We start from the raw sequence: 15,631 nt of genomic DNA on the forward strand, positions 1-15,631 counted from the left end.
GCTTTAAAGCAGTGATTCTCAACCTTCCTAATGCCGCGACCCTTTAATACAGTTCCTCATGTTGTGGTGACCCCCAACCATAAAATTATTTTTGTTGCTACTTCATAACTGTAATTTTGCTACTGTTATGAATTGTAATGTAAATATCTGATATGCAGGATGTATTTTCATTGTTACAAATTGAACATAATTAAAGCATAGTGATTAATCACAAAAACAATATGTAATTATATATGTGTTTTCCGATGGTCTTAGGCGACCCCTGTGAAAGGGTTGTTCGACCCCCAAAGGGGTCGCAACCCACAGGTTGAGAACCGCTGTCTTATAGGTAAAGCAGGAAGGATGTTTTCCACTTACACTGATTTGAGAAAGGCACCTCTCTTTATAGTGGACACAAGGGTTAGTTTCTAGTCTATTAATTAGTGCAGTGTCCTGCAAATGGTGTCTCTTTTGTATAGCCCGTGAACTAAGAATGGTTTTTAAAGTTTTTACTGGTTGGGGGGAAGAATAAAATAAAGAATACTGTTAAATATACCTGAAACTAACAATGTTATATATCAATTACACTTCAATTTTTAAAAAGAGAATGTTATTTCATGACATGGAAAAATGATGTGAAATTCAAATTTCAGTGTTCATAAATAAAGTTTTAGTGGAATGCAGCCATGCTCATTCATTTATATATAACCTGTGGCTGCTTTTGTGCCACACTGGCAGAGTTGTGTGCCTTCAACTGAGATCAAGTGTGCAGCAAAGCTTCAACTATTTACTACCTGTCCCTTTACAGAAAAATTTACTGACCCTTGAATTGGTAAGAAGTGCCAGTTGCTTACCTGATTGAGTGGTTATTGTGTGTATCACTGGAGGTTCACAGCACTCCATATTATCTGGTAGCCTCTAGCTCCCAAAGGAATCTGTAAGTCAAGTGTCAAAAGTGGACTGTGAGTTTGCAGCTTCATTAAGTCTTTATCCATTTTTTTCTCTAGTCATTTCCCCAACCGAGTTCCACTAGCAGGACTCAAGTTCACTGTTTCTGTCTAAGCATGGCTCTGCCCTCTGATGCACAAACAACGGAATTTCTATTCTAAAGAGCCTGACTACCTTGTTCCTTACCTAAGTTGGGGTAGCTGTGTAGATCTTGCTTCTCTTAAATAGGGCCTGGGATAATAGGTGAAAACACCCCTTCCTTCCTCTATTGTAGAGACTCAATATTCTCAGCTGTAAATTAAAAATAAAATCCTCAGGCATCACCCTGTGCCTGCCTTTTAAAGAAGAGAGAGACATAATTGAGGTAGAAACATTAAAATGAAATCAGTAGCATGTTTATTATTGCATGTGGCTGATATTTGTTATTACTTATTGCTCAAAGTACCAAGAAACAACAGACAGGGGTGTTCAAAATATGATTCTGGGCGATGTAGATTATAGTCACCTGGAGAGCATGTGGTAAAATGCACATATCTGGTAAATTCCAGGTCTCACACACTAGAAAGTTTGAGAACCACTGCTCTTGAGCATTAAAACAATTTTTTTTACCTTAATTTGTTTGAACTAAAAAATTTATATATATATATTTCAGAGAGGACGGGAGAGGAAGAGAGAGATAGAAATATCAATGATGAGAGAGAATCATTGATTGGCTGCCTCCTGCACGCCCTACACTGGGGATCAAGCCTGCAACCCAGGCATGTGCCCTGACTGGGAATTGAAAAATGACCTCTTGGTTCATAGGTCGACGCTCAACCAGAGTCATGCAGGCTGGGCTGACATAAAACAATTTTTAAAGGGCATAGAATTCTTGTGATTGGAAGTGTAAGGGGCCAGTGGAGATCATTTTACAAATTAGAAAACAGACCAGAGCAGAAAAATGAATAACCTAGGATCCCATCAGGACATTTTATATAAAAGATTTGGACTTGCTCTAAGGATGTCTTCTTACTGTTAGTGGAATTAACTTTTAAAATAGTAGTATGTCATTTAGCCCTAGCCGGTTTGGCTCAGTGGATAGAGCATCGGCTTGCAGACCAAAGGGCCCCATGTTCGATTCTGGTAAAAGGGAAAGTACCTTGGTTGCAGGCTCCTCCTCTGCCCCGGCCCCTGGTCAGGATGCATGCAGGAGGCAACCAATTGATGTTTCTCTCACATCAATGTTCCTCCCTGTCTTTCCTCTCTCAATGGAAAAATATGGAAAAATCAATGGAAAAATATCCTTGGGTGAGGATTTAAAAAAAAGAAAAATTAGTTCTTGGCAAAATTAAATAACAGTGAGCATTTTGTTCCGGCCTGTAATTGTGTCTAGAAACATCAGTTCAGAAGACCTTATAGTTAGATAACATACTTTTTTTGAAGACAGTTTGGTGGTCCCTCACTTAAATTGTAAAAAAAATACAATTAACTGGTTCCTGGGAATGAGAACCAGAAGAAGAAAGGAAGATGAACTTGAATTTCAGGAGAATAATGGAAGGAATGGGATGGGAGAGAAGGTTGTTGTAAAGTAAATTAAAATAAGGTGCATATACTGGGAGGGGCTGAAAAGAAAGATTAAGTTAATTGTAGTGTTGTAAAAGCATAAAAGGAGCCAAAGAAATTTAAATATGGATGTGTATTGGAAGATAACATCCCCTGATCATTTAACCTTTTTTGTGTGGGATTGAGGCCTTAAAGCAAACAAATTGGCTGCTTCATGTGGTGTCTTTTGCTTGTCAAGGCCCTTAGGACAACATCTGGCCACTAATCTCAGGGTTGCTGATGTTTAGAAACCAAGGTAGGTTTTCAAATGTTTTTTAGTCCGTTTGTGGCATTTCTTCTGAATATGTAGACACTTTGGAAAATGTGACAGGTTTTAGAAATTTGAAGTTGTGCTGCAGAGCTGATAAAAACAAAATTGAAAATGCTGGGCTTCTATCTTAGAGCAACTCTGAGTCTTTTAATGCAATGTACTTCTAAGTTTCTGATGTTGAAATTTTACCAAGCATTGAATATTAAGGAGAAAGACTTGAGCACTTTGCAAAATAATTGGCAACTTTTATGTGATTATGTTTGACCCTTTCTTTGACTTGGCCTCCATAAGTTCTTATGAAGGTCTTTTCTAACTACAACATTAAAGTCTGATTCTGGAACTTAAGTGGGGCCAAGTCCAAAGAAATGGGCAGTTATGGGAAATCCCTTTTTCCCTCTTTTTTCAAAGTTACTCATTGAACAGCTGCTGCTGTTGGGGTGGGTATTAATGCTTTATTATGGAACTTCATGAGGGCAGACTTGGTGTTGTTTTCTGCTATATTTTTACACTTAGAACAATGTCTGGCCCAGAGTTGGCACTCAACAGGTATTTGAATGAATATTGTGAACCCAACTTCCTTAAGGAGAGAAGAAATATTTATAGTTCCAGATGTCTTCTCAACTGGAGGCTTTGTTTGTTTTATTAGCCTGAGAGTACTGGGTCCCTAATGGGTGAACCCCATTAGTTTTAATAATGAACAGGTCAGATCTATCCATGACAAAGGGTCTTTATATAAAAAACACATTTGGGGAGAACAGATGATAATTTGGACTTTGAAATTTGGAAATGTTACTAATTCCTTTTCTCATTCTTGAGTTTTAAGGTTTTTGTTGTTTGTTTTGTTTTGTTAAGAGCTGAATCCTCCCAGCATTTCTCTTTTAAATTGTGGAGCTCTTTGAGGTTTTAGCCAGAACAGCCTCTGTCCTGCTTACTTTGAAAGGCTATTAACCATGCCCTGGAATTTTGGAAGTGTTCTCATTGAGAATCACTGTGGAATAGTGGTAAGTACTCTTCCATGGGCCACAAATTAAAGTCATCCACCATTAAGATGGGCATAGACACGGTTTCCTGGATTGAAAGTGAACCTTTTCCTGCATAGGTAAAGTCTAAATTTAGACAGCTGTGTAGAGGAAGAGGGAAGGGTAGAATTCTTTCACCCTTCAACCCATCCGCCTTCCAGTTATGGGCTTTCAGGCTTCCTGACTGCTTTTAGTTTGGCATTAAGTTCCTGGGGAGATTTGCACACTCCTGATACTGACCACACGCCCGGATGCCAATCTTTATCACAGAGACCAGCTTGTTATCTGTCCTAGACAAAAACAGTCTTATTTTGAAGTGTAGAGTGTTAAGTAGAAATGTTGATTTTGTTTAAACTCCAGCTCCTGGGGATGTGGTATCCGTGAAGATCAGGGAGGAAGATGCAAGCGTTTATCCCAGTAGAAGTGATTTAATAATGAGTAGGTGATATCTTCTTTAGAAAATTAATTTCTTCACCCAGTGTTTTCACTTTCCTAATGCACTGGTTGTGTATTTGTGTGTCAGAGATTAGCAGGAGTTAATTTTGACAGAGTTGTGTTGTGAGTGCCTCTTTGGGAAATACAGCTTTGGTTGAGTAATTCTGTTCCCCATTCTCCACACACGATTTGATGACTGTCTTTGTAGGAGGAGCCCATCATATTACACATCTGCTTTAAGTGTCAAAAGCCTGTTGTCAGAAGTCAGTGTAAAGAGGTCTGGCTCAAAACATGGCAAAGAACCCCTCCTTTAAACCAGAAAAGTCTCTCTCTCTGCTTTTGTTAAAAGGAAGCAAAAGACTCCTCTCTCTTGCTCTGATTTGATTGCCCCTAACCATTTAGAAGAATGGTGGAGTAACAAAATGCCTAAGATCAAAGATTAGTTGATAAAATGATCAGTACTCTGCCATTCCTTAACCTTTCTCTATTAAGGAAGTGTAAATGTTTATAGTACTTGGGTTGAAATGTGATTGCAGTAGAGACCATGGGTGGAATAGGTTTGGCAGCATTATTTAGCTACCTACTGATTGCAGCTAAACTAATGCAAGTGTTTTTATGTAGGAGATGTAAATTGATTACCAGTGAATCCCTTAAAACCTGTAGGTTTTTTTAGGCTTCTGGCTATGATTGTTAGAGCAGGCCAAAGTTTTACTTCTTTCTTCACAAGTGCTTTTCTTTCCTAGGTTGGTGTATAGGAAAGAAAATCAGGTGGTCTTTTATCTGTGGTTGGCTGGTCGGGCAAGGTGAATGGGAATGGTTGCTGTCCTAAATGCATGTATAGAGCCTGATTCCTAAGTTATTTGGAATAATTGGGTAGTCTCAGTTCAGTTCTATGTAAATTAGTCATGAAGAGGGTTCAGTAATAATTGTACTTTATTGACAGCTGTCAACATGTTTGTCATTTTGTAGAGATTAGTCAGGAATTCTACAACCATACACAAAGAATTTGACTTTTGAAATAAAATTCCTTAAGGTCATTTAAATATTCTGAGCTTTTTTTCCATCCAGAGGAGAGGTCACAGTTATCAAATCAATGATGAACAGAGATTTGAAGCTTTTAATCACTGACCTATACTGCTTCTTTTAGACTCAATAGTTAAGTGACTTTTGCCCAAGGTCACATAGTAAGTGGTAGAACAAGGATTTGAATTAGATCCTGTTCACTCTGTTGAACCAGCTGGCTTCCTTCAGAGGTCTTATAGCATCCTGTGCTACTCTGTACTGTCTTTAACTGACATTAGGGTTTAGCCATGGTCTTTTGTGCTAACTGCATCACTCTTGAACATGTTTAACGAAGTGTTTTATGGACTTGACTTCCTGTTATGTATGTGTCTGGTTCCCCTGTGGGGAGTGAACTGGCCACCTTATGCCTGGTTTGACACTGATTTGGTGGCTACTTTGGGTTGACTCTCTACCTGGTTTCCAAACCTGCAGCTTCATTGTCATACTGGCATTATACCAGATTACAGGGACTTTATAACAGCTGGATCAAATTTTGCTGGACTTAATTGATACTGAAGTTTATTATTCCTAGGTGTTTTATTTCTCGTCTATCTAAGCAGAGAATTAGGACTCCAAAGCTACAAGAAGCATGAGTTTATCTGTATCTTTTTAAAAGAAACTGCTTTTGGGAATACATGCATTTAGAGAGTCAAATATAATATAATTTTGGGATTTCATTTCTTAATATGTCCCTGACAAAAATCAACTTGACCATTTCCTAGCTGGCAGGAAGTAGATCTGACTTAATTTTGCTCAGTCATGACAAGATCGATTTATTTTAGCAGCAACAATAATTTTTTAAAAAATATATTTTATTGATTTTTTACAGAGAGGAAGGGAGAGAGATAGAGAGTTAGAAACATCGATCAGCTGCCTCCTGCACATCTCCTACTGGGGATATGCCCGCAACCCAGGTACATGCCCTTGACCGGAACCGAACCTGGGACCCCTCAGTCCGCAGGCCGACGCTCTATCCACTGAGCCAAACCGGTTTCGGCAGCAGCAACAATAATTATAGATAGTTGATTTTCATGGCTCATGGCCAAGGATGCCTTTCTCCTTCCCCTATTTTGCTGACTCCCTCTTAACCTTTAGTAAGACTTAGCTCAAACACTGCCTCCTCCAGCGAGCCTCTGTTGGCTTCTCACTGCCCTCTTAGATACAGGCTCTTTATTTTTTGTTCTCTGGTGGAATCAGGCTGTTTTCCCTTGTTATATTACTTTTCACTTGGAAACAAAGGAGGCAGTTAACCCATATTAATTTTGTTTTTAATTAAGACTTTTTAAAAAATGCCTATAAATTAAGTAATCCTGCTGCCTTCCTACCCTTACTGAAAAAATAACAGGGCAGGAAAGTAGAAAATTCTGCCATCTTGAAAGAGATGGAGATAAATGACACCCACATGTTTCATGTGTAGACATTTGAGAAAATGCCTATTACCTTCATAAAAAAATTTTCATAATTTCTAAATAATAGGAGCATCATGATGCAATAAAAACACTGTTACTTCAATGTCAATCATTTGACATTTGAGATTTTGGGAGTAGGAAAAGAATTTTAATCCATTCCAGCAAGGCTAAAATTAAAACAGGTTTCTTCTGACTTAATTTTCTCTGCTTTCATGTATATATAAACCAGTTTAAATTTTCTACCTTAGAAGTGTATCTTCAAGGTAAATTCTTAGATATAAATTGCTGGGTCAAAAGAGTATGTAAATTAGTTTATTTTATTTTATTATTATTATTATTATTATTATTATTATTATTATTATTTTGGTTAATTCTCACCCAAGGATATTTTTCCATTGATTTTTTTAGGGAGAGTGGAAGAGAGAGGGAAAGACAGAGAGAAACATCAGTGTGAGAGAAACACATTGATTGGTTGCCTCCTGCACGCGTCCCCCACCCTCCACTCCCCATCCCCCACCCCCCACCAGGGCCCAGGCCGGGGAGGAGCCTGCAACCAAGGCACGTGCCCTTGACTAGAATTGACCCCCCCCCCCCCCCCCCCCCCCCCCCCCCCGCCTTTAGTCTGCAAGCCAGTGCTCTATCTACTGAGCCAAACCGGCTAGGACTAAATTAGGTTTTTGGTTTTTTTAGATACTGTTAAATTCCCCCTCCATGGGGATTATATGAACTACATGCACTTTTTCAGAGATGTTAAAAGGCAAAACTGTGTCTTAGATTTGATGAAATTGGTACCACCCAGAGAGTTGTGAAGCTAGAGGTAATACGAAAGTATACTACTTACTACCTTTTGCAGAATACACACTAAATAAGGGACAACTATTATTAGTATCGTTTGTGAAATGGGGATGATATTTCCTTATCATGATAGTGGTAAGAAAATTGAATGTGGGACAATGTTTGTTAAATACTCCAGCATGGTCTGGCACCTATATTAGTGCCCTTTTTCTCTTGCATGCCTTGGGCCCTCGCTGTTTGGGTTCCACCTTAATTAGGACCTTCTTGGATTGTAAATTCATTGAGGGCAGAGTTCACGTCTGATAAATCTTTTGCAGGGAGCTTTGGATTTAAGAATATATTTTAAATGGTTGTAAATGGAATTAGACCTCAGAATGTAATTCTGAATTGAGTAGTAAAAGGTTTCCTTTTCTTTTTCATGTTAACCATCAAGTGCTTGCATAATGCTAGCCAGCAACTGTTCCAGTACTCAGAGAAGACACTGATTGATACTTTCCTCTTTTGTCATTTGGAAATCTCTACTTAAAATCTTTGTTAGTCTCGAAGAACACTTTAGTTAACAACAACAAAAGATGTTGATTCCTATTCTCTCTTTTCATTATGGAGTAACTCACTTATCCAGTTAAGTTAGAATGAAAGGAATTAGTTGCTACCTGTCCGCTGTTTTTTCAAGACTGCCTTATTTCAGGGGGTCTTCCTCCCATAAATTCATCTCAAATTTTTGAATGCTAGGATTTCAAAACAATTGTTATTAGGTGACCTGAATTCATAATGAATGAGGTTTCTTGGTGATTTAATATACAGTGGTTTTCATCTTTCATTTCTAAATCTGTCAGTCAAGTTCAATATAGTTCTTTTTGCATTTAACTGATACTTGAAATGGCAAGGTCCTTTCTCCAAAACATTTTAACAGTATCCTTTTTTTTTCCCTCATTGCTTAAAGTATTACAAAGAGTATTACATATGTCTCCTTCCCCCCCCCCCCCCCCCCCCCCCGCCCTTGACAATCCCCTGGCCTCCCCTACCCCCCAGTGTCTTATGTCCATTGGTTATGCTTATATGCATGCATACAAGTCCTTCGGTTGATCTCTTACCCTCCCCCTCCTGCCCCCCCACCCTCCCCGGCCTTCCTGCTGTAGTTTGACAGTCTGATAGAGGCAGCTCTGCCTCTGTATCTATTTTTGTTCATAAGTTTATAATGGTCTTTATTATCCATAAATGAGTGAGATCATGTGGTATTTTTCCTTCATTGACTGGCTTATTTCACTTAGCATAATGTTCTCCAGTTCCATCCATGCTGTTGCAAATGGTAAGAGTTCCTTCTTTTTTACAGCAGCATAGTATTCCATCGTGTAGATGTACCACAGTTTTCTAATCCATTCATCTACTGATGGGCACTTAGGCTGTTTCCAGATCTTAGCTATGGTGAATTGTGCTGCTATGAACATAGGGGTGCATATATCCTTTCTGATTGGTGTTTCTGGTTTCTTGGGATATATTCCTAGAAGTGGGATCACAGGGTCAAATGGGAGCTCCATTCTTAGTTTTCTGAGGAAACTCCATACTGTCTTCCATAGTGGCTGCACCAGTCTGCATTCCCACCAGCAGTGCACAAGTGTTCCTTTTTCTCCACATCCTCTCCAGCACTTGTCGTTTGTTGAATTGTTGATGATAGCCAGTCTGACAGGTGTGAGATGGTACCTCATTGTTGTTTTGATTTGCATCTCTCGGATGATTAGCGACTTTGAGCATGTTTTCATATGTCTCTTGGCTTTCTGAATGCCCTCTTTTAAAAGGTATCTATTTAGGTCCTTTGCCCATTTTTTGATTGGATTGACAGTATCTATTCTTAGATGAATTCCAGTTAAGGGGAAAGGGTATGTACTAAAAGTAATCTTCAAGGCCATTAGTAAGCTGTCTACAAATATTTTCACCATGAGGGATATAGATCCATATGCCCTATTGGCTTCACTTTTTCACCTACTGGCTTCTCTTCTGACCAACATGTTTAGTTAGATGTCCCACTGTTACCTTAAATACAATATGACTTCAGTTAGTTGCATTATTTCTCCAGTCTTTTTCTTTTCCCCCACCTTTTGTCTGCATGACTTTCCTGTGTCTTCAAAGCCACTTTGTTCTCCTAATTACAGGGACCCAAAGACTTTGAGCGTTTGACTCTTCTGGATTTATTTATTACACATGGCCAGTGAGTTCCTGAAACTGAGTTCTAATTCCAGTTTCCTTAACATGCTTTTCTTTTTTTTTTTTACATTTCTTCCTTCGCAACCCTGCTGCTCTCACTTTTTTCTAGACTTCCTCAAAAATCATCAGCTAGTTACTCTGCTTTTACCTTTCTACCCACACTGTCCTCCAATTAATCTTTCTTAAGTATGGCTTTTATTGTGTGTGTGTGTGTGTGTGTGTGTGTGTGTTTCCTTTTCTGCTTGAAGTGGCTCCTTGTTATCCTTAGTGTAGGACACCCTGACTCTTGGGTTAATTTTATCTATCAAATTGTATCTCTTTCTACTCCTTAATACAAATTATCTCTTTGCTAGTCTTCTCCTTGATGTTCCCTTATATAATGAGAAAAAAAAAAAAACCAGATTAGAAGGGAAGAAGGTTAAACTTTTTATTATGAAAAGTTTCAAGCATATATGGCAGTAGAGAGAGTAATTAACTCCTGTGTATCATATCTGCCCACTTCAATAACTCTCACCCTTTTGCCAATCTTGTTTTATCCATCTCTGTATCTCTTCCCCACTCTGATTTTTTTTTTTTTTTTACTTGTGGGTATTTGAAACCTACCTAGAATTACTTTCAATTTATTTTTTATTTAATTTCCTTATTCTTTAAATTTAGTGCTTTTTAAGTGAATTAAATTATACTAGTACTTCTCAAAGTAAAAAATTATAGCTTGGTAATTTTAAAAATAACTTTTTTATTATAAAAGTGATTCACATGGGGAAAGGATTGGAAAAGAAGACAAAGTATATACCAAAAATCAACTTGCTCAGAAATTCACTACCCAAAGATAACTACTTTTAACATTTTGTCATCTGTCTTCTAATCTTTTTCTTACAAGTGTGTTTTTGTGTTTGTTGAATTATACAAAAGAGTAATTAGAAAAAGATATGTCCCTGCCATACTCTTGAGCCATAATAGCAGATCATAATATTCTGTTTCCTGTTTGCTAAATCTGGCGCATAAATAAAATCAAACAATACAGACATCATTCCAGGTTGTACTGCTGGAGGCATGTTTTGTCATTATTATGATTTTACCCATAAGTGCTTAGTTTAGAGCAGAAGTAATTGCCGGTTTTTATTACTGTCAGGTATTGGGGGCCACCAACTTGGTACATTGGATTGACTCAGCATTTTAAAGTTTTAGACTTGAGACTTTTAGAAGTTGGAGTCTTCTGTGTGTATTGCATGGAGGATTGCGTTCAAGTCCTGCTTCTGATACCATATCATTTTATTCTTCCCATCTCTGTGGGATGAGAAATTCTTATAGGTAAGGGTACGATCATGTACATTTCTGTCCCCTGGGACAGAATACTTAGTGGATTATTCCAAATGTAGCTTCTTTTGACACATTTTGGGAGCCAGGAATGGGATGAACACATACATTGCCTATCCATTATTAGTTATCTATTCCTACGAAATATGCTACCTCGAAATTTAGCAACTTAAAACAACAAACGCTTGTTTTCTCACACAGTTTCTGTGAGCCAGGAATCCAGGAGCAGCTTAGCTGGGTGGTTCAGCTCAGGGTGTTTGTGGGGTTGCAGTTATCTAAAGGTTTAACTGAGACTGGGGGTCTACTCCAAGATGCGTCACCCACATGGGTCTTGTCGGAAGTTTTAAGTCCTCGCCATGTGGGCTTCTCCATAGGCTGCTTAAGTGTAACAATATGGCAGCTGGCTTCCCTCAGAGCAAGAAGAAAAATCCAGTGTCTTCTCTGACCTGGTGTCAGAAGTTACATTCCAACATTTCCATTTTATTCTGTTTTTTTAGGAGTGAATCTCAAGTCTAGTCTACTCAAGAAGGAAATTAGGCTACACCTATTGAAAGGAAGAGTATCAAAGAATCTGTTAAACATATTTTAAAATCGCCACACGTGTGTTACGTACATAAACTTCCAATTGATGAATATTCAACTTTGGGGTGACCTGACCCCAATGAACCTCATTTTTAGTAGGCACTTGGATTAATTCTGATACACCCTATAATTTTGAGATTTACTGACTTAAATAGTGGAGAGAGAGAACCCTGTTCATGGATTAAAAGACATGAGAGTGTTTCCAAATTGTCCTATGAACACAGTTCCCAGCTGGCCTTCTCTTTTTTTAAAAGAAATTGACAAAATGAATCTAAAACTTATATGCAAATGCAGAAGACATAGAATAGCCAAAATTACTTTGAAAAGAATAAAGCTAAAGTGCTTAATATTATCTGATTTCAAAACTTCCTATGAACAAGAACCTTACTGTGAAGCTATAGTAGTAGATAGTGTTTGTGTAAAGATAGGACAGAGTTGAGAAATAGGCCTGTGATGATATGGTCACTTCATTTTCAGTAAAGAGGTCAAAGCAATTCAATGGGGAAAGGGCTATCTTTTCAAAAAATGGTGAAAGAGCAACTGGGTATCTTTATAGATTAAAAAATGTGCCCTGTGTGTCCCTTACCTCTGTAAAACTCTTCGAAAAAACCTATTCACAATATATATAGCTAGCCAAAAAAGTCATAATCCAGAATGTATAAAGAACTCTTACAACTCAGTAATAAGACAAATATTTTTAAAATGGGGGAGAGATTTGAAGATATACTACATTAAAGAAGATATATGAGTGGCCAATAAACACATGAGAAAATACTCATCATTTAATGGAATCTTCCAAGGAAAATTTCACAAAGCAGCCCAGACAAGGCCTCCCATTACCCTGCCTCTAAAACCAAGACGTGTTACAAATGCCATTAGAATCTTGTCATTGTGCTTTTTTAAAAAATATATATATATATTGATTGATTTCAGAGAGGAAGGGAGAAAGAGAGAGAGAGAAACATTAATGATGAGAAAGAATCATTGATTGGCTGCCTCCTGCACACCACTAGGGATAGAGCCTGCAACCTGGTCATGTGCCCTTAACTGGAATCAAACCCGGGACCCCTCATTCCACAGTCCCACGCTCTATCCACTGAGCCAAACTGGCTAGGGCTGGGTTTTTTTGTTTTTATTTAATCCTCACCCGAGGACATGCTTAGAGAAAGGAAAGGGGGTGGGCGGAAGAAACATTGGTGTGAGAGAAAAGCATTGATCAGTTGCCTTCCATACGTGCCCTGAACAGGGATGGAACCTTTCAACTCACAGGATGAAGCTCAACCCACTGAGCCACTCTAGCCGGGTGTCTTCTTGACTGGCCTGTCAAGGTAGGCAGGCAGGAGATAACTCATGACTCCTCTTAACTGATTCATCTCTTATGGTTGCAGATTCTCATAAACACAAAGATAAACACAAAGATCGGGAACACCGGCACAAAGAGCACAAGAAGGACAAGGAGAAGGACCGAGAAAAGTCCAAGCATAGCAACAGGTAAGGGTTGAACCAGCAAATCCTTCATTCCTCAGCTGGTTGGCTGTGACTTGGCTCACCTAGAATAGGCTTTAACTTGAGCTACAGTCATAAACAGTCAATCCTGGATAGCAAAGTAAGCAGAGACTGTATTTGATTTGAGTTTTTAAGAGATAGCTTTGATAATTCAGGCTTTACTGGTGATTCTATTGTTCAGATCAGGAAGTGTAAGGCAAGTATAGTGAATTTCTATTCAATATATACCTCATTAAAAGTATAATTTTTAAGTAAGTCAGCTATGGCTTTATTGTAGTATGATGGAATTTAATCAAGTGTCCAGAGAACTTGTCTTGATTAAAGGTGACTAGATTGGAGACATGATCTATTTTTTCCTTCTTTCTATACTTTTAAAAGGGTATAAATGAAAAATTCTTAACTTGGGTTTCCATGGTCTGTGAGCTCCTGAAATCATATGCAAAAGATTGAATATATGAGATTATCCTGGAGAGGGCATTCCTAGCTTTCATCAGGTTATCAAAGGAGTTCAGCTCTCACAAAAGCCAATGACCCACCAATATAAATGAAACTCAGTAGTGCTGCCCTCTGGGATCCAAGCCTCAGAAATATGTTTGTGTTTTTTTTTGTTTTGCTCCCATTTTTTTTGGTGTAGGAGGCAAGTAGTTAAGCTCAAAGATGTGTAGGGTATCTTTGGATATAGTACTACTTGTTGAAAATGAGGACTTAGGCTTCTATTTTGAGTTAAAGGCAGTTGGTGAGAAAGTTGTATGGTATTCCCATGGTAGCTTAAGTTTTGTTAGAAGGGAATGTAAAGATTAAACATTTATTAGAACTAGTGCCTCCAGCCTAGAATCTCTTAGAACTACACTTGGTTCTTGAACAACTTGTTGGTCCACTTATATGCATTTTTTTTCAATAAATACTGTAAATGTATTTTCTTTATAACATTTTCGTTCCTCTGGGGGCTTACTTTATTATAAGACTAAGTATATAATGCATATAACATGCAGAATATGTGCTAATTGACTGTTTATGTTATTGATAAGGCTTCCAGTCAACAGTAGGCTATTAGTAGTTCAGTTTTTGTGGAGTCAAAAATTATACGTGGATTTTTGACTGCATGGGGTGGAAGGTTGGCACCCCTACCCCCTCATTGTTCAAGGGTCAGTTATACTTCATTAGCTTGGTCTATTGGCTGTAGACAAGTTAAAGTGAGAATTGCTTTTAAAGTATGTTCTTTTTATGAATCACTAAAATTTAAAAATACTTTTCTTTTTATGAATACATTTCTGAACCATTAAAATAAGTAGGTTAATTTTCTCTAGTGGGAATATTTCTTCATGAATCATCTACCACTTCTGTGGTCTTTTTTTCTCCACTGCTAACTCATTTCTTGCTACCTGATCATCTAGTTTCCATTTTCATTACTCTAGTGAATTTAATCTTAGTAGATTAGATGAAGAAATGCTCATTTTCATGTTACCAGAAATTTGTCCATAAAGACTTTAAAAAGATAGAGGTTAATATTGAAAACTTGAAAAAAATGATCCCTTCTTCTCTGGTACATACTTCACCAATCATGATTTGCTATTGTGGTGGGAGACAAGATTGGGTAAAAGTGGCATAAAAGGCTTTAGGACATAATTTTGGTCCTGCCCTGACTTGTCAGAATTTCCTTTTTAAAAATGAAAGATGTGATTTTGGTGTTATTTTTCTTGAAAAATCCATAGTAGCTTAATTACCTCTATCTGGCAGAAGGCCTCTTGTCTTGGTCCACCTGCTTTGGTCTCATGTGATGTTGGCTAGGTTAAATAGCCTTTCTTAACTCAGCTTTCTCATCTTCCTCAGTTTCCTCATATTACATGCTTCAGAGGGGACCAGTCAATAAGCATAAAAGCACTGTAACTGTGACTGCTCTACAAATGTGGGAGATATTTTGTACATTCATCCTAGCATACTTTCCAAGATTATAGTATAGGCAAATTCAGGAATTTTTCCTGTGCAATTTTGTGTCTTTTAATATTTTCTTCATGTCTGCTCAAAATGCTTAAGAAAATAATAGCCTGTTTGCCAAGAGGCATTGGAAAACCTGGCCTGAGTTTCTGTTTACACATGACTACATGACTAAATCTAGCCCTGGACCTCTAATTCACATGTGAATAACTTTAAGACAGTTTAAGTGGATGATGTGTTGTAAGCAGACTTTTAAATACTTTCTGTTTGACCTCTATTGACACACTACCTCTTTGCAACAAAGGAAGTGTCTTGGTTATAGTCCATTAAAATCCTGTACACCATGTTCCTTTTTTAAGTGGCTTCTAATCTTTCAAGTAGTTTTGGGTTTTTTCATTTTTCTTCTGTAGCAGATTAAGGAAACCTTGAGTCTTGTTAAGTCACCTGTGAAGCCCAGAATAATTAAGATTTCATATATTCTGTTTGAAAATGCTTCACTTTATTCTGATACTTTGTTAACAGTAATGTGTTTGTATGTTCCTTTCGACTGTTAGATTTTAGCATCAGTCATTTTTCCTTGGGTTACACTA

General features: G+C 37.8%; 1 protein-coding gene across 7 annotated transcripts in view; it reads left to right on the forward strand.

The window, feature by feature from the left end:
• The window catches only part of TOP1 (DNA topoisomerase I), an 86,569-nt gene that overhangs the window by 17,839 nt on the left and 53,099 nt on the right, over positions 1 to 15,631 (forward strand). For 3 of the 7 annotated variants that reach the window (XM_036323144.1, XM_036323143.1, XM_036323138.1), the window contains one exon: positions 12,989 to 13,091. In XM_036323144.1, coding sequence (XP_036179037.1) covers positions 12,989 to 13,091 — 103 coding nt within the window. Of the gene's footprint in view, positions 1 to 2,733; positions 2,765 to 4,217; positions 4,237 to 9,683; positions 9,706 to 11,664; positions 11,696 to 12,988; positions 13,092 to 15,631 lie in introns of those variants that run through there. The other 4 variants (XM_036323139.1, XM_036323141.1, XM_036323140.1 and 1 more) reach the window with 4 other exon arrangements.

The sequence above is a fragment of the Myotis myotis genome, unplaced genomic scaffold (genome assembly GCF_014108235.1).
Source record: "Myotis myotis isolate mMyoMyo1 unplaced genomic scaffold, mMyoMyo1.p scaffold_m19_p_9, whole genome shotgun sequence".
NCBI lineage: Eukaryota > Metazoa > Chordata > Mammalia > Chiroptera > Vespertilionidae > Myotis > Myotis myotis.